The sequence below is a fragment of the Neolamprologus brichardi genome, chromosome 22, assembly GCF_056152115.1.
Source record: "Neolamprologus brichardi isolate AB-2024 chromosome 22, ASM5615211v1, whole genome shotgun sequence".
In the NCBI taxonomy this organism is placed as follows: domain Eukaryota; kingdom Metazoa; phylum Chordata; class Actinopteri; order Cichliformes; family Cichlidae; genus Neolamprologus; species Neolamprologus brichardi.
In genome coordinates, this window is record NC_142124.1 from 6021098 (window position 1) to 6045150 (window position 24053).

General features: G+C 39.9%; 1 protein-coding gene across 4 annotated transcripts; it reads left to right on the forward strand.

Moving 5' to 3' along the window:
• Nucleotides 1-894: 894 nt before the first annotated feature.
• rxrba (retinoid x receptor, beta a) lies at nt 895-23316 on the forward strand. 4 transcript variants are annotated; one of them, XM_087834703.1, is made up of 13 exons: nt 895-1131; nt 1921-2069; nt 4400-4635; nt 5155-5308; nt 5402-5581; nt 8398-8418; nt 10042-10202; nt 10434-10563; nt 11753-11885; nt 14567-14602; nt 16407-16498; nt 16627-16732; nt 17349-23316. In XM_087834703.1, exons 2-13 carry the CDS (start codon nt 2054-2056, stop codon nt 17494-17496), a joined length of 1413 nt encoding a protein of 470 aa, XP_087690829.1. In that variant the 5' UTR covers nt 895-1131; nt 1921-2053; the 3' UTR covers nt 17497-23316. The 4 variants fall into 4 exon arrangements, with proteins under 4 accessions (XP_087690829.1, XP_087690831.1, XP_087690830.1 ...); XM_087834705.1 differs by lacking the exon at nt 14567-14602 and having other exon boundaries at nt 896-1131; XM_087834704.1 differs by lacking the exon at nt 8398-8418 and having other exon boundaries at nt 896-1131.
• Nucleotides 23317-24053: the final 737 nt, after the last annotated feature.

The following is a 24053-nucleotide window of genomic DNA, read 5'->3' on the forward strand; positions in this document are numbered from 1 at the left end:
ACTGAGTAAAGCTAACTAAACTAAGCTGTTACCTTGATAAACATTCCAGAAATACTAATGTATGATAGATGTATAAGCATTAATTTTGGCAAAAGCAACAAAAACTGTGACAATTGTGAGTGCCAGCATCCCTTCACTGATGAATTTCTTCCATCAAGAAGAAATCTTGCATTTAACTAGTGTTAATGTATGAATAGAGGCATCTACGCTTGAGTCACCTTAGCACTGTGAAATCATTACAAATTATGTGACTTCTCCTCAGATCTCATTGCTGTTTCTTTCATGTTTATATAAACTGATTGTAGATGCTTCATCAAGTTTTAAATGATTTCCCTTTTACATAAAGCAACAGACTTTTCCAACATCCCTTTTGAAAAGGAAAATGGGAAAAAAGATCATCAATAACAGAAAACAAATCTGCTTGAACATTCTATGTTGTTACCAATGCAGCTGTTGAGAATATAAACTATTAATAACTTTCACAGCTGATATATTTACAAAGAATAAAAAGTACATTTGTGGTAAACACAGCTGAATTTGCATTGTATTGGGACATGCATAGCTTTTTCTTGATAACACCACAAAGAAAAATCTTTTCTTTTTTACCTTTGCAGGTGCAAAGCAGCCACTAACATGTTTCTTTTTCAACCATCAGTCTCTTCCGTATGCCTTACATATCTGCCCCTCCTGCAATAACAAAAGAATATTTTTGAATAATTAGGTAGTTAAGTGTTTTGAATACTGAATCTGAAAAGACCACAAAGACTATAAAGGATTATTATGATTAGCATTGATTTCTCAGTGTCTCCCAGTAACCTTTTCATCTATGCAGCTGACATACTGAGCTGAACTAGTCTTGACCTCTTGACCCTCACGCTGGATGTTGTCTCCCTCACTCAGTGACATGTGGGGCACAACACTCCGCACAGTCCACGTCCTGCTTTAAGAAGCAAGGGAAGCCAGCGTTGAGCTGTGAGAGAGCACTAAGCCAAATCCTCCACCATCATCATCATGTTTTCATCCTTGCAGGGGGAGGGAGGGTTGACTACGAGGCAAAGTGGGGGGAGAGACAGACACACACGAGGCCTAGTCGCCACATCTTTTCATGCGGAGAAGCTGAGCCGCTAAACCGTTAGTAACTTCCATTTATTTGCACGAAATATTTACTTAAAATATTCAGCATGTTTTTAAAAAGATTGCATGGTTAGGGGAAGAAGGACTGAGTGATAGGGTGGCTTGTTCTCGGTAGTTTCGCTCTCCTCCGAAGCTTTCGTGGTAACTAGCATGCTAGCCAAGTTACGTAGCTAAGTGTAGTTAGCTTTAGCGATAGGCTTGTTTTGCCAACTTAAACTATGCTTTTCACGCAATTTATTACCAGAGCTTGTTAGCTTTAACGGAAGTGTTAATCGGTCTAATGCCACTTGATTTTGATGTAATACAAGCCACTCTGCTTCTCGGTAGTCACAGACATTGCAAGTTAGCTAGGTTAGTTTACGAGGTTTGGCTAACGTTGGCTAGCATGGAGAAACGATGGGTTGTTGCCATCTGTCTGGGCTCCATCTCATTTGGTTTGGGGTGTTTTATTCACCTCGTTGAACCCAGATAAGATGAGCAGTGTTTTGGTGTCAGCATGCTGCTTATTTGCGGAATATAACACGGGTGTTTCGATCTGTACTGTAACAGACAATCTTGGCATCAGCTGAGCAGCTGGCTGCTTTAAAACGTCCAGCTGTAACGTTACGTAAAATCACCCAAAATGCATCAAATACGCAAATATTTCTAATGCTAAACACAGGTAGAATTCACAGCCGTGTAAAGATAGGAGCCACGATAGTTTTGTTTTGCATCTTTATGCCCAAATGGACCCTCTGTGTCACACTCCTGTTTTATACGGTGCTCTTTCTTCTGTTGGAATTTCAGAGCCGTTTTTGGGTTCCCAAAAAAACTCCGGCCCGGGCCTCAGTCCGCGGTCTAGAGTTTGATATCGGGCTGTTAGAGACGGAAGCACGTCGGCTTGTAGCTGTCAGTCAGCCCCTGTGCCCCAACCACCATCATGGGAGACAGCAGAGGTAAGCAAAAGGAAGAACTAATGTGCAAAGATTAATCTTTCAGCACTGCAGACAGGATTATTGTCTAGATGACTTGCATCTGGAAACTAGTGTTAATAATAGATCAATGTTACATTATTATCTGTTGTAAAATCGTAGCTATGAAAGATATGTGGTATGAAGGAACATAAACTAAAACAAGACTTGCTTAAACATCACAGTGCTAAAGCTTAAACAGATGTGTGTGTGTGTATGGGTGGATGACTGGATGACTGGATGTGTAAAGTGCTTTGGGGTCCTCAGGGCTATGCAAATACAGGCCATTTACCGTTACATCTGACACAGCTGACCAGGTAGAAGTTTTTTTTTTTTAAATAAATCAGTGTGTGGTGTCCAAAATATCATCTGCCATTCTTCTAAAAGTACGTAGGTTTTTAATAATTGTTTTACAGTTAAAAATAAAATCTCCCATTTGATTGAATCGGTGTTCAACTCTGCCTGTTCTAATGTAGGAATAGAATTAAACAATGTACTATAAAAACATGTCAAAGCTAAAAAATAAATTATGTATATAATTCACTGTGAGGCAATCATAAAGTTGTTACTGTGCTAAAAAGAAGGCGCTCTTCACTCTTTGATTCTGTTTTTCATTAACCTCGATCCAAAACGTTTCAGGCTATCAGCACTTTGAACCTTTATTCCCAAGCCAGGAAAGTAATAACAACTCATGCCAGTGATGGGGATCTATTTATTTATTTATTTCCCCCTGAAATACACGAACAGCTGAAAGTATGCACCACTTAAAATTAAACACACACACAAATCTGGGTAATATACGGCACAATTCGTTGACTTTGTTGATTTGTTTTTGAAATAACTGTTTTCTTCTCGGCCTGCAGTAGATGATTTGTGAGACAACGTGATTCCTTGATTTTTGTTCCTGGGGAAAAAAAAAAAGGGGGGGGGGGTGATTACATCAGACGGCAGCCAGTACATCGCCCACAGCAGCAAGAATGCAGCACAGCCAGCTGTAGAAGGGACCGACTAGTTTAAGGAATGATGATGGGGAAGAACACAATTTACATATTATTTCCAACAATATTTTATGTCATTATTTTTTTAAATAAATCTGATTGAAATTGCACAGTCAAATAGGGTCTTCAGACAAATAAGTACATTTATTCATATTAATATTCATATTTTTCACATATTGCACCAATAACATAGAACAAACACACATTTCTACTAAAACTCATGCAAATTGCTGTATTAAGAAAATTTTTATTTCCTTTAGAAATATAAGGAATAACTACTGAGTTCCATTTGACTTAATTTCGCCCTAAAATCAATGTTAAAAGCAAAGAGAAATTTATATCACCTCATCCACGATAACACAGGTATCTTTACGTATATAGAAATGGCATATCCTCCCGAGAACCAAAGAAAAAAAGTATCTTTCAGTTTAACTTTTTTTTATAATTTCCTGCCTCTATGGAGCTAAAAGAGGCCACCCAGTCACACGAGATATCATTGGAAAGGTCAGGATGTCCTAAATTGAGCACATCAGGACTTAGTAGGGTTGCTTTAGTAAGTCAAAAGATATAGACCAAAAACAAATTTCCATTACAGAGGACATAAATGAATAGGCTGGGTCTCAGGAGGACATCGTGATATAATTAAATGAGATGAGCTTGGACACATCTGTTGTACGAGTAGGAGCCCTGTGTTTGCATCCAATGATAATTTACGGCTCAAAAAAGGAGCTTTTTCAGCAACCTCCAACAAATCACAGTGCTTTGCAAATGATGCAGGGAAGCTGTTCCTGATAACGGTGGAAACCACTTGAGGCCGAAACAAACTGTTGACTGCAACCAAGCTGTGAAGGAGTCGATACTTCCTGCTGGTGACGTGTGACCCAAATGTAAACAAGTGACTCAACTGAGCTTTGCTGGGGCACTGATCCTTGCTCTCCATATGACAGGAAGAGCAAACGGTGGATGGACATTACTGATGGGGTTGCATGGTTGTAAAGCAGCTTATGAAAAAGCTTGATCCACGATGCAACATCCCTTGTAGAAATAATGTTTTTAGTTTTGTCATGTGACAATATTGTGGAGCTCCTGATGACTTAAAGGCTTAAGTTACTTTAGGTATTGTTGAACTAAAGTGTTAAGCAGTTGTTTTATACTTTCTTAGTGTAAGCTCTCACTTAATGCAGTTTGTTTTCCATACTTTTCACACACATGAAACATCACAGAGAAAGCCATCCATAGACGTAGGCGTTTTTGCTGTGTACTGTTATTATGAATAATGAAATTTACTGTATTGTTCATCTTGCCGTTTCTTATCAGATTCCCACAGCCCAGACAGTTCGTCTGTGTCCTCCCCACCTTCGGGCCAGCGCTCCCCTCCGCTGGTTCCCTCAGCTGCAGCTTCCATGACCTCGCTGCCTCCCATCACCACTGCCGGGGTCAACAGCCCCATCAGCAGCATTGGTTCCCCCTTTTCTGTTATCAGCTCTTCGCTGGGGTCGCCCTGCCTACCTGGCACACCGTCAGTGGGTTACGGCCCAATTAGCAGCCCCCAGGTGACATTTTGCTTTGTTTAGTATGGTTCAGTACATGTGGATGTATCCGTCATTTTGTAGGATTTAGAGCTTGCTACAGCTAAAGTGATGGCTAAACCAACTTTACTCTGTAAATCAGTATCATTCAAAATATTTCACGTTGTATATGCTCAACATTAAACACAAAGTATTCAAAAAAATGCTGTTTTTGCTTTAGTGTTTGTCTTTGATATCAGAAATGTTTGTTCTTTGTTATGAGCCCATTTATATTGTTTTCTGTTTTTTTGTTATTTACATGGAAGATTCTAATAGCTGTCTGTTTTCAAACATGTGGCAGAGAGAGAAGAGTAAGTAGGTTAAAAATTAGGTGCAAATGGCCCATGTTTCATTTTCAGTGTCCTCTAAAGTTTATAGTGCAGTCTTGATCGTAATATTAAACAGTCTTTGGATTCTTACAGAGATGAAAAGGGAATAGTGAATAATGTATCATAAAAGGCCTGGTTGTCATTGCATTTTGCATCTTTTCTGTTGCTTTCTCAGATCAACTCAACAGTGTCGATGTCGGGGCTTCATGCAGTGAGCAGCTCCGATGATGTGAAACCTCCACTGGGCTTGAAACAGCTGTCATCTCACAGCCCTGGGCCGATGCTTTCCCAGAAACGTCTTTGCTCCATCTGTGGAGATAGATCCTCTGGTGAGTAGACGTCTAAAATACAGCTACTTTCTTTGTGTTGCCTCTGAGTTAGTTTCATGTAAGATTAAAAGCAATTATTCCCTTTTCTCTTAGGTAAGCATTATGGAGTCTACAGCTGTGAGGGCTGCAAAGGTTTCTTCAAAAGAACTGTGCGAAAAGACTTGACCTACACCTGTCGGGACAATAAAGACTGTACTGTGGATAAGAGACAGAGGAATCGCTGCCAGTACTGCCGCTATCAGAAGTGCCTGGCCATGGGCATGAAGAGAGAAGGTGAGCCAACAGGAAAAGGCCTTGTAATCTGCTTGTTCTAAATCTTCTCTGTGTTATTCCTGTTTATCCAAACAAGTTTAGGTTAAATACACAAAGAGCCAAATATTCACACACAAAATACTTTCTGCATCCTTTACAACTTGCAGTGTCCTAAAATCCTTTTTTAAAGGTTTAAAAGTTTTTTTTACTGTTAATAGTTGGACAAGAGTGTTGCTGATTCAGCTTTGCAATTTATTCTTGTATAACAAAAGGCCAAGAGTAATGTCCTGAAAGGCGCTTTCAATTGGCCCAGTGTTGTGTTTCGGCCTTGGTGCCTTTGCTGCAGGAACCAGTATCTAAATTAAGTTCCATTTTAAACTTCCAAAAAAGTCCCTGCCTTGTACTTGTGAAAATGTAATGGGTGGGGTTTGCAGCAGTGATCATTTCTGACTGGTGGAGTAGCCAACATGAAGCAATTGAGCCAGCCCCTCACAGTCACACTGCGCAACAGTTTGTAAAAATCAGTTTGGTTACTTTAAAGTACGCCACAGAAATCTTTGGTTACTGTTTGTAAACACAGCTTTGAATCTTGGCCCTAATGTCCCCATTCAAAGGGTGAGAGAGAGAAATGGAGAGCAGCTTCAGTGAGCCGAAGCACGAGTGAAGGAACGGAGAGTGAAAACAAAGAAGTGAAAATAGGACATAAACATTTTTCTGAAATACAAATAAGTAAGCTCACATCTCGGTACAACCCTGCTCAAAACTGTAGCTTTGCCAGGTTTTGTGTGAAGTTACCAAAGTGCGCATTTCTTCCATTGTGGTTGCTCTGCTGTGTTTTTGTGTGCACTGTAGTTCAGTCTGACACAGCCTGAACACAATTTTGTGCTTTTTTTCCACAAATTAATTTGACTAATTTGTGTCTTTAGACCGCAGTGGAACAAACAGAAAAGATTTGAACTAAGGTTTTAACTTTAAAAAAATGTTTATCTTTGTGTCACTACCAATGAGCTTTATATGTCCCATAAATTGGATTAAGGAAAAAGAAAATGATATTTACTCAGACTTCATGCCTTGTTAACAGTTATTAAACAATAACAATGTTAAAATGGATGACATGGCAATTAGCACGAACCATCAAACGCCATTCAGAATTCTCACTGCTGTCCTTAAGAAACCTTTACAAACATCTACTAATCTGTATCTTGCCTTGTACAAGTGTCTTAACACTGAAAGTTACCTTATATCCATTTTAAGCCGGCCCATCTGAGATTATCTGCTGCTAAGCGTCTTAGAGTTGAGTAGTGTAAGTAAGCTAACCATATTGCACCCTGTGCTTTCTCGTGTCCTATTATTAGATCAGCACTGAATTCCTTACCGTTGTACAATGCATATTTTAGGAACATTGATAATGACTTAATGCAAGTTAAATGTAAGCTATGTCACCACTGTTGTCACTGTGGTTGTGGAGTATTAAGACAGCACAGATTTAGGAACATTCGAGGCAGCATGCTTTCTGTGGGACTTAATGTCTGCATAATCTGCAGTTTCTGCAGCCTAATGCTGAGCCTAACTTTTTAACTTCACCTTACATTTTAAGAGCTATGATATACCATAAAAATAAAATTAATTCTTCCTTTAATTTAAGCGTTTTTCACACGTTAGCACTACTCCATGTGGTTTAGGGTGAGAAAGCTGCTTAGTGCGTTCAGTAGGCAGCGCTAATGACATCATTTCAGTAGAGGTAAATGTTCTGGACTATGTACCGGAGTTATTTGCACATCACCACAGTCCACCTTTTTACAAGGGAAGTGGCAAGCTAACGACTTGCTAATGTCACGCTCACTGAGTTTGTGGTTTGTGCTGTAAAATAACAATATAGAGAAGTTGACGGCTGCAATACATGTGTAAAAACTACTTAAAAAGACACTTCTGTCTTAATCTGATGACAATTTAACAAATTGGTATTGTGCCTGTATAAGCACGCAGTTCAGTTAACGATAACAGACACGATGGCAACCCCACTAGATCTGTCCAACCAGAGCAATCAGAATGGAAGGCATGCAAAAAATCAGAACCAATTCATATGAGATATCTTTATTGTATATTTTCGTCACCAGTCATAACAACAAAATAAATTATTCTTAACAAGCTTCCATGTGATTCCAGGCATCATTCGGTCGCTGCAAATTTGAGTAAAGCGGTTGAAAATGTTGCTGACGCCACTGTTGTATTCCTATCTGCTACAGCATGATTGTCCACGTGACACAAATTTCAACATTAGAAGTTATACGCAAAGCTTTGTGTAGCTGTCAGCGCTCCTTTTAATTTGCTGTGGCCAGGCAGATTTGTCCACACATCTACTTTGTATGCTTCCCCCAAAAGTGCTCCACGCTTGCTACAAAATAATATAATAGAAGTAACTACTCTTCCTCTGTGTCTGCAGCTGTCTGCATGTACTTCTGCAAGGGAGCGTAATCTCTGCCTGACACTCAGATTAGAGAGCTAATCTCACTTCATGCTGATTATGGAAAAGACTTGTATCTTAAAGGGACTGTAATGATCTCTTAAATTATATGCAACTTCCTCTGCTTTCTATTCTTGCCTGTTAAATGTCACAAATCATCCAAATCTAATTGATGAGCTTGATGAAGCAGCAATGCTACATATTCCATGACTGAAAAGGCTTTAATATGTGTACGATGGAGGATAGAAAGAGCGAGTAAAGAGTGGTAGAGAGGGAGATGGGGGTGGGTAAGCCTTGTAAACACTAACCCCTTTCCCCCTCTCTTCCTCTTTTTGTTTCCTCTCGATCTCTCTCCCCCACCCTCCTTCTGTAGTGGCCAAGATGAACGACAGATGTAAGGAGAAGAGGGAGGGAGGGGTGTGTGTCTGTGCCTGTATGAGTGAGCAGGAAGCAGAGATATTACATTGCCTATCAATTAGGAGCAGCTAGTTTAAAATATTTTTCCACTGTTTCTTGCCAGTGCTGAGAGGAGGACCAGTGCCAGCCTCGAATTACTTCCCCATGTGTTTTTAACCTTCATGGTTACAGGGAAAGTTTGCTGAGTATGCCCACTCATTCAGTCATCATTACACTAGTTTAAGTTACCTACTCTTCGCTCTTAACCAGGTGCAGCCCAGTAGAGTCACACTTACAAAAGAGGTCCGTTCAACCGTGTGGAAACATTTATTTAAGAATAAACTGATGCTTGGTAGTACCGTAGTAAGAATACTGTGAGGATACGTATCCAGATTCTTTTAATTAGCCAACCAGCTGTTGTCTTGCACTGCAGACAGACGCCACTTCACTGTCTCATACTGGAGCTGGCATTGGTAGTCCCGGTTCTGTTCTGCTCTGCCGCCTTAGTGAGCTAGCCGTAGTGGTAGATAACCAGTCCTCCACCTGCTGCGGTTTCTGGTTTCAGTAGCCTTCCAGCTCACAGCAGATCTCCCAGCAAGCAGAACCAGAACTACTGTCGCCAGCTTTAGTCCAGGATGGTGGACAAGAGAATCACTGGAGTGGCAGCTGAATGACTTTAGGACTGCCACAATCAGCTTGTACACTTATTAAACAGGCTTTATTTGAAAAAAATCATATTACAAAATTTAGGTCAATGGCATAAATCTGGTACCTTAAACAAACCAAAGCAGCCAAGTCACATAATCTGCATCTGCTGATGTCTGTAGGATATCAGACTGTCAAAACATTCGACTGCAAATCATTTGTAACGGACTATGAATTTGATTATTTTAACGTAATTGTGCATTTATTTCTTTTTAAAAAATTGCTTGAACTTTATGAAAATAGAAACCTAGTTTTATTACAGCAGGGATTTAATAGTTCCAAAAACTTTGTTCCAGCCATTAACTGTTAATTGCCTGGAATTGGAATTCAATCTAGGAAAAAGCGCTTACACTCTGAGTTTGATTTCACTGTAATTTCTTCCTTATTGTCTATAAAATGGTTTGTTAATAATTTATGTGGTATGTCTTAATTGGTCTATTTCTGCCTTAGTTGTGGACCTGAAAGAAGTATGAAAGACAGTATGAGAGACTTTTTTATGAACTGTGTATACATGTGCCTCTCTCTCCCTGCTGTTTGTTTCTTTTCATATTTCAAAATTCATTTGAATCTTTCTGCTTCTTTCCTTTTGTATGCTCAACTTTTCCTACACCAATCTTTATCCCTCATTGTTCACACATTATCTGTTAATCTCCTTTTCTGCATCTCTCACTTTATTTACCTTGGCTCATTCTTTGTTTATTCTTGTTCTCCACATTTGCCTGCCTACCCAAATCATTTGCTTTCTCGGCCATTCCTCTGCTTGTGTACTTTTCCTCCTCTCATAATAACATACATTCACTCATTTTACCCACCCACATTTTTTTTTCTCCTTTCTGCTCTTCCTACTTTTTCCTCCCTTCCAACCTTCTTGCCCTTTATTGTTTTCCCCTGTGTTCCTCTCTCCCTTGTCCTGCAGCTGTCCAAGAGGAGCGGCAGAGGAACAAGGATAGAGATGGTGACGTGGAGTCGACCAGTGCCGTCAACGAGGAGATGCCAGTAGAGAAGATTTTGGAAGCAGAGATGGCCGTAGAGCAGAAGACAGAGCTGCATGCAGATGGAAGTTCGGGCGGCAGCTCTGTGAGTAGCCTGGAGGTGGAAATAAACCCTTTAGATGTTTTTAACAATAGAAATAATTATCAAAGGAAGTCAGAGTTTAAACAAACTGTATAGCAGTTACCAGTTTGTGTTTCTTGAGCTTTGCGTGATACAGTTACTGTTAGACGTCAGATTAGTTGTAATATTATTCATTGCAGCATTAAAGCTGCAATAAAATCACTACCACTCATACTGTAAATCTGCTTATTTCAGCCCAACGATCCAGTCACCAACATCTGCCAGGCAGCAGACAAGCAGCTCTTCACGCTGGTGGAGTGGGCCAAGAGGATCCCTCATTTCTCAGAGCTGCCCCTGGATGACCAGGTCATCTTGCTACGTGCAGGTAAGTCAGACTGATTTGATCCGGTTTAATGACTCAGATGAGATTCTACTGGTTTTACTCTTAGTTAAAACTATCATGATATACTCCAACGTTTTTAAAAATGCACAAATAACAGGGCGGTTGTTGCAAACAATGAACATTTTTTTTGTGGTTCTTTGTAACAATGGCATTACAGTTTGATCTTCACCATGCATGGATTGATATAAAGTACACCATATGGTCAATCCATCAAAATTGAAACATTTTAATCTTACATAATCTTTAGTTCTCAGGATTTATATTGTGCTGTAACCCGATCTTAAAACTTCCAGTGCAGCTTTTAGCCTCACTTGTGCATCAAAGAAGAATGCAAACATCACTTTTGCTGATCAAAGAAATTCAGGAAACAATTTAACAATGTTAAGTTTAACTCTTTGATGTTATTTTGAATTCATTATTTTGGTTTTTAAGATCCATTGTTACGTCTTGTTCTCAATAAATTTCACACTGTGTCAGTAAAGATTTTCAACTTGAATAATTATTTCATCAATCATGTTTCATTTAAGTGTTCCCATATTTATTTACTTATTTATTTATTGAGCAGTATATTTGATGCAGTTATTACAACAGCAGCCGCTACAGCCAAGAAAAGCTAAGCATAAACTTGCACACTATTTTTGCAAGGGTATTTGACATGTTCTGCTTTTTGTGCTTTGTGAAGTACAGTTACTATAGAGGTAAATTTGGGTAATCTCTTGTTTCTGACGGGTTGTCACATTGAATGGATCCGTGTCTTTGATTTTGCACACATTTAATGATGAGTGTTCTGCCTGATCTCTCCCATTTTTCTGGGCTTTGCAGGAGCACAGTAGCTTGTGACCTACTGAGGCTAGGTTTGTGTGTCTTAGTCTTGAACTGGGGATCTGTCTCATGTATTAGCTGCACCAGTAGTTGCTGAATTTTATTTACATATTTTTATATATATTTAAATGATCAGGAAATTATTTAGTCACCTGCCATATTTAGATGCAACCAAAGATTAAACTCGACCAAGTTCAAATGAAGGCAATCGTGTGGTTAAAAAAAACTTGCTTACAGGATGAAATGAAAGCTTTTATAAACATTTATTAATAAATAAAGTTTAATGTATTTGTTTTTTAAACATGAAATAAACCTCATTAAAGATACTGAGACACCAACTTTTCAACAGGCTGGAATGAGCTCCTGATTGCATCGTTCTCCCATCGCTCCATCTCGGTGAAGGACGGGATTTTACTTGCCACAGGCCTGCATGTCCACAGGAACAGTGCCCACAGTGCAGGTGTTGGAGCTATCTTTGACAGGTAATGCCACAATGTATGGAAACACAAACGGTGCAACTCTGACGCACAAACAACATTTGGGACTCTCTGCAGCCTTAAGGAGAAGAAGGCACAAACCAAAAAATTGTGTTCACTAGAGGGTTTTAGCTTTGTTATATAAGTGCATTTTCAGAAGCTGTTCTACTTTGAATCTCAAGTGTACTACGTCTACATGTATGCAGTATAAAATCCTGTACTACATAGTAAAATAAGCAGATCCTGGAAAGCCAAAATGAAATCCCTTTTGGTTTCTCTGGATAGTGAACAAGAATCGAGGTTACAGTGTTCATCTTTGGCTGGCTGCAGCTGCTGTGTTCTGCATTGGCTGTAATTGGCTGAGAGACTTTGCTTCTGTAGTGCTGCCTGTAGGATCACAGCGCATGCCAGGGAGGCTGGTGACTAATACTTAGCAATAGGCATGCATGCAAACTCTTGCACACTCAGTGGCATATCACTCATTGTATAATGTGGTAATGGCTGGCAAATGTACAATCCTATGTGCAAATATGAAATGGAAATGTCTTTAAAAATATGTGACTATAATTTAATTACTGTGCAGAACGTTTTAGAGGCTGTAAGTATGTTAAAAGTTGTTAAATCTTCCCTTTTTTATTATCTTTTTCCCCCCCTCCCACAATTTCAGTACGACTGGCTTAACTTGCATAAACAGATTTAATTATAAGTTAAAGATGTCAAACTTTATGTTCTTTGAATTATCGTGCTTTAATATGGATGCTGATATACAAACGGACACTTCTGGCACATTTATAAATGATTAAAGTTCTGATGCAAACTCCAGTGTGTCTACAAGAAACCATCAGATCACAATCCACGTAGCGTTTATGACCGCAGGCCAAAGATTGAAAAGTTGCCAGCTTCGTGAAGGGGGTATATTTCCCCGACTGACCGCCAAGTCGCACCCCAGGCATGTGTGGCTGCGCTGAGCGGGGGTTTTCCCCTCATAGCCGAGAGGTTTGCTGGACGAGGACCCAGAACAAAATGGTGCACTGTTTGTTTGCAGTTGATGCATTAGAAACTTTTCAATTTACTCACATAATTGTGGCCAAAACTATTCATCGCTACATACGTGGCCTCTCTAGTCTTCTGCATTATTTCAGCTTCCATCGTTTAATACTTAGGTAAGGTGAAATAACGTGTTTTATGTCATGATGGGATGTCAGATGGTTTTTGCCTTTGATTTTAAAAAACAGTATGCGTATTGCAGCTCTTGGTTAATCTTCTCTAAAGTTTTGGCTTGATCACAGTGTTTTAATTCACAGTAGTTGCACATTAATAGATTACTAATTTGCTACAAATGGTTAATCCTGGCTTCAAATCCAGTTTAGTTCAAATCATGCTGGGCTTGTTGCAAATGGCTCAAAGGTAATTTTCTCATAGCACTGCTCTCTACTAGCAGCAGGCTTCTGTTTCCGCTTGGCATCAGCATCTGTTTGAGTCTACTGAACCATATTTTATGAAAGAGGATGTGGATATTTCTTTGTAACACATTACTCGCTGTAGACGTTTTGCTTTAATACCACAAGCTCTTTTAAAAAAACAAGAAAAGAAAGAAGCTCCACACACAAAACTGAAAAACGCATAATTTAACTACATGAACTAACGGACAAATTTCAGCAAACACAAAAGCTGAGCAGGTCCAGATTAATACGATGTAGGTTTAAAAGATGTAAGTCTTAATAGTACCATGACTCTGGTGTCTTATTTTGAAAGGTACCATCTTTCTTTTGAGTTTGGACAGGCAGAAAGTAAATTGATTATTGCACATCCTTTCCTGTTTGCTTCCCTGGTCAATGACCCTTTCCTAGAACAAGCAGACCCAGTCCTTACCTAGCAGTGTTTCATTCAGTTGAATACTAAATTATGGTCATTGCTGACCTCATTCAAAGAAGCTACTGAACAGTTAAATTTAGTATATTATTATGCTGCTACTGACTAGATGGCCAAGAGGAAAGATAACGCAATGAGCACACACACAGAAAAGAAGCACACAGTGACCTTTTGCCTACATACGCTCCACATTTATGTGAAAATAAATCGATGACAAAGGTAGAAAGCATCTCTGCTTTACTTTGTTGTTGTGTTTGTGCTGTTTTAAATGTGTTTTCTGTTTACTGATATTTTATTTTCCTTTTTTGTGCGTGGTTAATTTGTCGTCCTAAATGTTGTATTCTGCTCGTCAAGCCTCTGTTCTTCATCCAACAGACACAGTTCAGTGACATTTACTCAGGTTACTTTCCAGATCTGTTAACATTTAGCTAGAAAAATCATTTAAACGTTGAAGGGCCCTTTCTGTAAGATGTTTATCTGCTGTCCTGCATTCGGCTCATAAAATCTGTTACAGCCTGTGCTTGTTTTAATACATGTGCAAATCATTGAATACTATATACACACTATAATGTAATAAAGAACATCAAATTTCTAACAGAGGTCCACATTTAGCAACATGTAACAGTACATGCACAATAAATTTTCAAATAAAGCAAACCTTAAACCAGACGTCAAATTTAATACAACCATGTCGCATCACATGTAAGCATGGACTACCTGTGCACTACCTGTACAGCTGAAGGGCTCAGAACAGAAAGTACTGTACTGTAACTGTGTAATGACATTGTAATAACACATTGTGATTGAATACACAGGGCGCACAATGCCGAGGTTGGGGCCATATTTGACAGGTAATTACCCCACTACACAAACACTTTCCTTGAACCCCTCCTCTTTAAGTCTACCTTAAAACAAACAAACAAACAAACGACGTGGAAACGTTGATGCTGTTAGATTTTCCTGCAGCCTTACAGCTGCAAGCCAGGTTCTTACAACAGGATACAAGTCTGAACATCACCTACTAAAAATTGTAAATGATCGGCGTACTGTCAGACACCATGTGTTGTTTGTGGCTTTGAATGCATCCTGTCACTGAATGTTTTGCACTTTGGCACTTCATTTTCTTAGAGCATAAAGTATATTTAGGTTAGACGACTGCAGAGTGAAACTAAATGTGTGGACTGCCTTTGTGAACAGCAAATACTGTATAAGTCCTCGGTTAAAGTTTAGAGCCCCTAATTTACAGTGGAGATGTTGTTAGCTGTCATCAGATGGGAAATACCCGTAGTATAAAAATAATGACACGTACTCTGGGTGTACCCCATAAATTACTCGTTTCCTCCACTTTCTCAAGTAAAAAAAAGGGGGGGGGGGGGGGCATTTATCCAGAGCGCTGCCGTGCATAAAACAATTGATTTGGCAGTGCATCGTAATGTTGGTTAAGGTGGTGTCTGTTTAACAAAACAAAAAAAACCAAACCCTGTCATTAAAAACAGATGTTCGTTTCTGATCAAGGAGGATGGAGAAGCAAATAAGCAGTCTCTAACAGTCATCACTTCTTCCTCTTCCTCTATAATTGTATCCCATTCCTCTTTCACTCAGTTCGTTTGCCTGGAGGGGAAACACTTAATAGTTTAGATTGCAAAACACAACATCTACTAAAGATTGATAAATGCATTGAATGAAATGTTTGAAAATGTTGTTATTGTGACATTTTCATGTTTAGGTTGTGTTTTTGTTAGTTGCTTGCATTTATTCATGCAGTTGTGAAAAATTAAAAGTCGCCATTCTATTTTTAATTTTAAGAAATTATTTTAAAAGTGAGCATTTCATCAAAATGCTGGTGACAGTCCTAGAAAAGTGTAGTTTGTTTTTAAACCTTAAATTATGTTTAAAGGATTACTGTTAGGAATTACAGGGGATTATTTCCACCTCGGTCTCTGCGCAGCTTCTCAGTCCATCCACTGCCTGAAACGAGCCGTTTTACCTCCTCTCACTGGTTGTGCCTTTCAAACAGGAGGCTTTAACAGCAGATGGGTGGGTCTGCTGTCCCCACAGCCACAGCTTTGTACTTGAAATGAAGAGTTAAAAAAGAAAAAAAAACTGTTTAACAGAGACAACAACAGGATATGTTCACTTCACTAAATACATTTTGGGTTTATTCTCAAAAGCTTTGGTCCAAATTATGTGTCTGTGTTTGGTAAATGAAAAATATTTTTCTGACCCGAGTGTCTCTGCTCCATGAGCAGTTGAGGGAAAGACACAAATTAAAGTTTTAAACTAAACAAGAAATTACTAAAAACATTTTTATCTCCAGTCATTGTAGATTTTGACATTTGCCAGCCATTTTCATGATAGGACAGATTCAGTCACCGGTGCAGCTGCAGAACCAGCAGTGTTCAGCCACGGCCTAACTTACAGTCATTATATTAATAAGTAACCACAAATAGCAGTGGTTTTGCCATCTGGTCTCTCTGTTTCACTTAATATTGTCTTTTTCTCATGTATTTCCTCCTATTTTTATCGATTCCCCCTCTTTTTTTATTCTTCACTGGCACAATCCTTTCTTTTTTCTCCCCCTCTCTCTTCCGGCTTTTTCCTACTGTCTCCATTTGGGACTTCTCTCTCTTTGCATATCTCTTGTCCTCTCTTCAGGGTTTTGACAGAGCTTGTTAGTAAAATGAGAGACATGCAAATGGACAAGACAGAGCTGGGCTGCCTTCGAGCAATCATTCTCTTCAATCCAGGTACATGTGCAGGTGCAATGTTGAAAATCATTGGGAAAACTAAAAATTAAACAGACTCATTAATGTCTGGAAAACTGAAGAAATTTTAAACTGTTGAAATAATGAAAATATTCTGTTTTTACCTGAAGATGCTAAGGGTTTGTCCAACTCCAGTGAGGTGGAGCTCCTAAGAGAGAGGGTGTACGCATCTCTGGAGTCTTACTGCAAACAGAAATATCCCGATCAGCAGGGAAGGTAAGATATTGCACATGTGACTACAGACAAGAGGTGAAGTCGCTGGGGGCTCTGCTGTTTACACATACCCACGTACACTCATCACCGCTGCACAGAGCAGCTGATACAGTCTGCCTTTCTGAATTAGTCTCTGGGCTGTTACCAAACAAACTGAATGTTGTATCTTGATCAAATTTACTTGTGCTCATAGTGTGAAAACAGCCAAGAATCCTGGGCAGCATTTAATCAAGTCCTCTTAAATCCACTGACTTTGTTAAAATAAAACAGTAATTTATAATTCATTTTTTTAGTTTAGTTGTATGAGATAACTCGGATTGGCATAAAGTATTCGTATTGCTGATATCTTGTCACTTGAAACTCAATGCAAGAGTGGGGGCAGATTCTGTGTACTATAAGCATAACTTGAGCTGTACACTGTTAGATCGTGATTATGGACAGATATTTTATGTATTCCAACTCATGTTTTCACAAACTGTTAGTTTTGCTTAAATACATCATATTAACAGATTATCCAGGATGCTTTCTTTCTGTAATCTGAAAACTTATTCACAATTTTTCGTGCATTTTAATTGATTTTAAGCCATTTCTGTCCCTCATCATTCCTTCTGTTATGCAGGTTTGCAAAGCTCCTCCTCCGGCTCCCGGCACTGCGCTCCATCGGTCTGAAGTGCCTGGAGCACTTGTTCTTCTTTAAACTGATTGGTGATACGCCCATTGACACCTTCCTGATGGAGATGCTAGAGGCGCCTCACCAGCTCACCTAGAGGAGGAGCCAGCTTTGTTCCGGTCAGGATCCAGTGCACACCAGGATTACCAACACGACCCCTCTGTGTTGGGTCGTTGGCTCTTCTTGTTCTTCCTCACTTAACTGCAGCACCTGCTGGTGGACACACAAAAACACACCTTCACCCTGGCTAATTGTCTACACACACACACACGCATGCAGATACCTTAAATTGCAACCATGGATTGACCTATGATGTAACTAATACACAGATAATATGGCTGTGAAAATAAGTTTCCTAATACTGAGACACACACATTTTCACTTGTTTTCCCATATCCAGTTTTCCTCCATAGGGGTTATGACTCAAGGAATACACGCCCTTTTTATCTTATATATACAGTAAATGTCTTAATTTTAAGTTAGCCTTCCGTTTTCCCATCTTCAACTCGCAGTGGGTTTTTGCTTCTGAGTAACTGGTGTACCTCCCCTGTTTTTACTTGGGTTACTGCCAGTTGCACCTCTGCATATTATATCCATCACTAGCCGGTTAGTTATTCATGTTTGATTTTAGCTTGAAATCAGGTGCATAGCATTTCAATCAACTGTCCATCATCAAAAGTTTTGTTTTTTTTTGTCAGGAGGTGCCCTGTAATGGACAGGCAGAAACACCCTCCCAACGAGCTCATCCAATCTTGTAAAAATTGAAATGTTTAATGCTTTTTATTCATGCTGAAACTTGTTTAAGTTTCTATTTTGAAGTACTGTACTCATGAAATGAGAGCTTTTTCCAAGGCTTTGAAATCCAGGAAAAAGGGGGCTGGGAGGACTTTGAACAGCCAAACATGGTCCTTCCCGCCCTGGTGCGCACAGCGGGCTTTGTAAGAAGAATGACTTGAATTTATTTTCTTTTTCTTTTCTTTTTAAGTTTTATTTTATCCTTTTCTCTACTTTGGCAGATGGTTTAAACAGCTTGAGGCTCACAGGAAGTACAGCTTCATGCAAAAAGAAAAAGAGTATTCATTTAACTTCCCGTTCATTTAACGGCTCCTCTTGCTGGTGGTCATTTTTATGCACTTTTGTGAATTGTAACTGTGTAAATGTTTCTGTTTCCTAGAAATGACCATCTCAGACATCTAAGATGAACTTGAAGGTACTAAGTGTAGGATTTTCTTATTGTTGTGTTATTTTCAAATCCCATGTGGTGATTTGTTATAAAAATTCGGTCACGTCCTGAACAAATAATAATCAGATTGGATGTTGGATATTACCGACTATATTACCGTTACTGTCTTGACACGCAGCACAGCTGAACATCTCCATTTGTTATGGGTTTTTTTGGTTTGTTTGTTTTAGACAAATATTTTTTTAATCGATTGTGTGTTGAACATAAAAGAGGAAAATGATTTGAATTTCTCCCTGAGCAGTTCTGCATGTAACTGAACGGCCTGTCTAAACTGAGTCAGGGAGACTCTTCAGTAAATTAACCCAGCAGTTATTGTAGTTTGAGAGGCATGCTGTGCTGCACCCATACTCTCTGTTAAAGCAGGGTTTGTGCAATACAAAAAGCAGCAGCTGAGATTTGCATAATTTGTCCATTGACGTAATTTTGCAGCCCACAGCTCGTTATAGATCTCATGTTGAGGATGGAGATCGGTGAAGATGCCCCCATGTTTACAAAGATCCTCGCGTATGTCGTGTTTCTCCTGGAATTAACTTGTGATTATATATAATGGAAATCCTACACCTACTACCTACTCTTTCAAAACTTTATTCACTGTGTATGGGCTCGGTGCTTGCAACCTTTTGTACAGTAGATGTAAATAATAGGAAAAAAATGGAGTCATGTGAAAACAAAGGCCTGTTCACACTTGAGAACGTCAAAGATGTGGCTCCACCAAACAAATTATAAAGCTCTATTTTTAGCTGTTGAATCAACATTGGACTGGATTCCCATGTGACAACCATTAAACCTTCACCATTGAACCTTTTGGAGCCCAGGGCCAAACCACACCTCAATGCTGCTTTTGCACCAACTTCTGCCAATGTTTCCTGTAGTTCTTGGTAATTGGTTGGCTGGATTTTGTTGACAATGGCACTTGACATTTACTGTGATTGAAATTTGTGAGCAACTGAATCTGAGAATTACAGTGAAAAGTCAAATGCAGCTACCACACGATCAGGAGATATTAAAACTATGAATTAAACCGTCTACACGTGCTCAAAGGCGAGCAATACTGGGGTACACATAAAGATTTGCTGCCATTTTTGTTAGTATTTAAAAGAGTGTTGACATTCTGAAGTATATCTAGCCTTTTTAGTCACCACATTGAATAGAAATTAGATACACATTTTGCAGTATCATTCTACAGGGAAGAGGCACAAGTGTCCTCTACCAGGTGCTAAATAACGAATACGGTCTTTTCATTTAAGACTTGCACATTTACATCAATGCAATTACAGTATGCAAGTACACAGACAAATCAGACAGCCGTTCTCCACTCTAGCTTAAAACTGAATCTCCCTCTTGAAGTTTTCTTTCATTTTTTTAAGACCCCGGCCTTTATTTTAGTCTCCTTACTTTGGAAAATGAATACCAGCAAAGTGCTTGTACTTGTTGGCTGTGGCTGATAAGGCTCTGTGCTCTACCAGTCACAGCCAGAGTTAGTTTGTTTTGTAATTATAGGAAGCAGTTTGCCTGGTGGAAGCAGTGGAAGTAGCTGTTGAATTTTGGGGTCCGCCAGCTACCAGAATGAGCAAAGAGCTTCCCGCCCTGCAAATAGTCCAAATACTTCTTCTCAGAGAGGATCCGCGGCCTCCCCCATGTGATGTGGACATAGAGGCTGGCAGTTGACCTGTAAAACAGGTGTTGTGTTTAACATATAAGTTGGTCTAACCTTAGAGTTTGGTTTTGTTTCACTTCTTCTTTTTCCTTGCATACAAACGATCAACTCAACAAATAGTCTCCAGATGTCCATTCATTTCCTACATGCAGAGAAAGCTCATTCTCTTATGCACCATTGCTGACTCGTGTTATGTATTAGCAAGCGAAGCGAGATGGTGATAAGCTCATGATTTAGGTGAGATGCACGAGCATCTACCAGCATTCTTGTACTGTATAAGCTGTAGTACGGTCTCAGTGCTTTAGTGACTTGAGGTGGTTCAGATGAAATAATAGAGACTTGAGTGATTCTGCAGCCATTGAGCTTTGAAATCTGTGGTCTGGACACAGGTTTGGTTATCCTGAGACAGTTGGGCTGTGGATTAGTTTTTACCTTAAACAAGCTTTTGTTTTTTTCCTTCGTGTGCCGCTCAGAGAGTATGCTGACTTCAGGATGTGTGATGGTGTGAATAATCTCCTCTTCTGGTTGGTTGATATCCTTGAAACTTTCTCTGCAGGATTTTAGCTTTGGAGCTTCCTCTGTTGAATGTTTAAGCCTGCTGCTACTGCACCGTGTTTATACCTTGGGATGGGAATCATTATAGAGCCAGTCACAGTGCTGGAGGGTTCACTAGTTGACATTAAGTACTAGACACACATGCAGAGTTGACTGAACGGACGCCGATTTCTGTTGGTGATTCCTCAAAAGTCAAAATATGCAACTTGTATACTCATCGTGGTTCAACTTGTCATGCATTATATCTGTTGTGCTTCTGGCATTAGTTCATTTTAGCTTAGTCTGTTACATTAATATTAATTGGCAGTAAAATCATTTAGGTATTCCCATCCCTCCATATAACAGCAAAGTATTTAAGTTGTGCTATGCTATTTTTTTTTTTGGATTCCTTTACGTTTTGCTATGAGCTTAGCCTTTAGAAGACAATAAACAGAAACAGTAAAACAGCGATACAGTCGTTGCAGGTTTTCTGTGCTAAGACGTTTCAAGCTTTCAGGCTGACTGTCCTGGCAAAAGCTGGTGGTTGGGTGTTTTTGTTTTTCAGCTTTTGTTTTAAGGTATGTGTGTAAGGTTTTATGCACATGTGTATGGGATCTTCTGCAGCTGCGCCTTTTGACTGGCAGAAACTGTAGCTTTGGCTGTGACTTGCTGAGCGCTGTTAAATAAATTAGTTGCGTGAAATAATAAAATGGTGCAGGAAAGGGAGCCAGGCTGGAGGGGTGATGAACTCGCTCATTGGCCCGATCTCGGTCAGTACAGCCCGGCCTCCTTCCTTCCTGTACTGCCCCATCTCCACTGCCTTTTTTTTTTTTTTTTTTTAAACTTAACATTCAGTCACCCACGTGGGCTGAAAATTGTCGGGCTTTCCATCGGAATGGACTCGGACCGTTTGAAAAGGATGTGAAGCTTATCGTGGGACAAAGTGTTGGAGAGCTATGGCGAAGGGATCCCGTGGTGTGTGTCCCTCTTTGCTTACTTTACTTGACGGCAGAGCTGCGGCGATCTGTGGTCTCCACCGAGGGGCCTCGGGATCGCGCCGCACCGCCAAAAACGTTTGTCGTTGCGACCTTGTGCACTCAAGGCAGACGCATGCTGTGACCTTTTGACTGTGTAGCAGTATTGTTGTCGCCATCTTTGTTACATTTTGAAATGACTCGCTTTTGAGAATAAAGACGTTGATTATAAATATGCTTTTTCCCGCCTGCGGGCTGTGACTGAAGATTTGATCACCGTGTTATGATTGGACGTTTTAACCCAGGCGCCAAGGCCCCTCCTGTTTGATCAGTGAGTGCTAAAGAGTGTGCTGTGCAGCCTCAAAACCGCCACCACCTTCACTGGTTTATTTATCACTGCCAAGCTGTTTGCAGCCATTTTTAAATGCAGGGCCACTCAGTCCCCAGCGCTTGTCTGTCATGTCATATGTTGTGATCGTGCAGAGTGTGCGCTCACCTCGGCCTGTCTGTGATGCTTACTAACGGGGCCCTAATAGGAGTTGAATGATAGCACGTGTGGAGAGGGGACGTGCTGGTCACAGGAGAGAGTGGATCAGTGTTGTGGACCCCTCTGGGTGCTCAAGCTGTGCATTGGTGCTTAATAGCCTGAAAAGATCTGCTTTGGTTTATAAAGGAGAGGGGAATGCATCGATGAGTGAAATTAGGATAAGGAACGATTTAAGAGGGCTAGCATAGCCTAGTCCTGGACCTGCTCTTCTTAAGCTGGGTTTGGTTTGGTATTTTTGCCGCTGGGTGTTACCTGTCTGGCTAAAAGTGGACGTTTGAAAAGCTTTTCAGAGTCTGTTTTAGATTATGAGGGAGAAAATATGGTTCTAACTTTAGAGGAAACAGTGCATAGACCACTAAAATGCATAGGTGTGGTGAGCAGGATCTGGTTGCATTAACTTGATAGGAAGGATCAGCTGAACTGGATTTCTCTGCTGAAGGAGAAGGTGGTTGTGTTTGAGGTTGGAGGAACCGCGAAGAGTAGGTCAGAGAGCCGAGGAGGGAGGAGAAGAAGGGCAGGGACAAGAACTCAGATCAGGTGTTCGGTTGTTGATCAAGAAGAAAAGCAGAAAAACTATTTTCCAGTAGATCTAGAATCTTCCTTAATTGTTTACTCTTCACTTTAAAAACGTCACACACACTTTCTTTGTCTCGTTTCTTGTATCAGTCTTTTCAATCTATGCTATTCATCTTTTGTTTATTACAAAGTATTAAACAAATACGAGAAGTGTAAAATCAGAATGGAAGAATCTGTCACTCGTTATTAATTTCTCTCTTTCTCGTGTGTCTGTTCTTTGTCCTGTTTGTATCTTACTCCATCGTACATGTGGAGCTGATTGACTATTGTGTGCTTTGGGGATTGAAAGAAGAAAAAAAATATGAAACTTTTTTTTTCAGTCATTAATTCTGAATCTCGTTTCTGTTTGTTGTATCATGAGTAAAGGTTTTAATACTGTACGAAAAGTGTTTGTCTTTTTTTTTAAGTCTATAAGATGATAAAAGTTACCAGAGTGCACTCAGTTTCTTTTAAAACACCGACTGACCACAGATGTAAGGAAACGTGCCGCCTCCGCTCCGACTGCCTCGGGAAACGATATCCTCCTCAGTCCAGCAGGACCCCAGGGCCCCGAGTGACCACTGGCACCGCACTCCCATCTTTCCACCTCTAGAGGGAGCACTGACCTTTTTGTCCTGTCCAATTTTCAGCAACCGTGGTAAAATTGCTTTGCATTTCTTTCCCGGCCTACTTTGCACACCTTGACCAATAAGGATGCAGCAGACCTAAGATCAGAGCATGCTTTGCTGATAGGTTTCACCCCGACACTGGTGGCTCTGTTCTCTCTGCTGCATATTTAAATGTTAAGAAAAATGTGGGTGTGAGTTTGTCTCTTAGAGATGTAGCCAGGGGAATGCTCTTTCACTTTTGTGCCACCTCCTTTTTTCTGTCTCCTCCCTCGTCTGACAGTCCATCAAAAAAAATCTCCTTTTCCTCCTGACTAAGAGAAGCTTTAGCTCACTATGCAGAACCATCAGGATTTGTTTTAGGTCATGGTCAAAGCAACTTTAATCCTGAATATGTTTATAATCAATAGACGTTTGCAGGGAGTCAGATAAATCAACTATTTTAGACCACGAAGCACCTGTTTTTTATAAGCCTGTTCAGAAATGCTAGTTATTTCATACCTGTAACTACTCTCCCT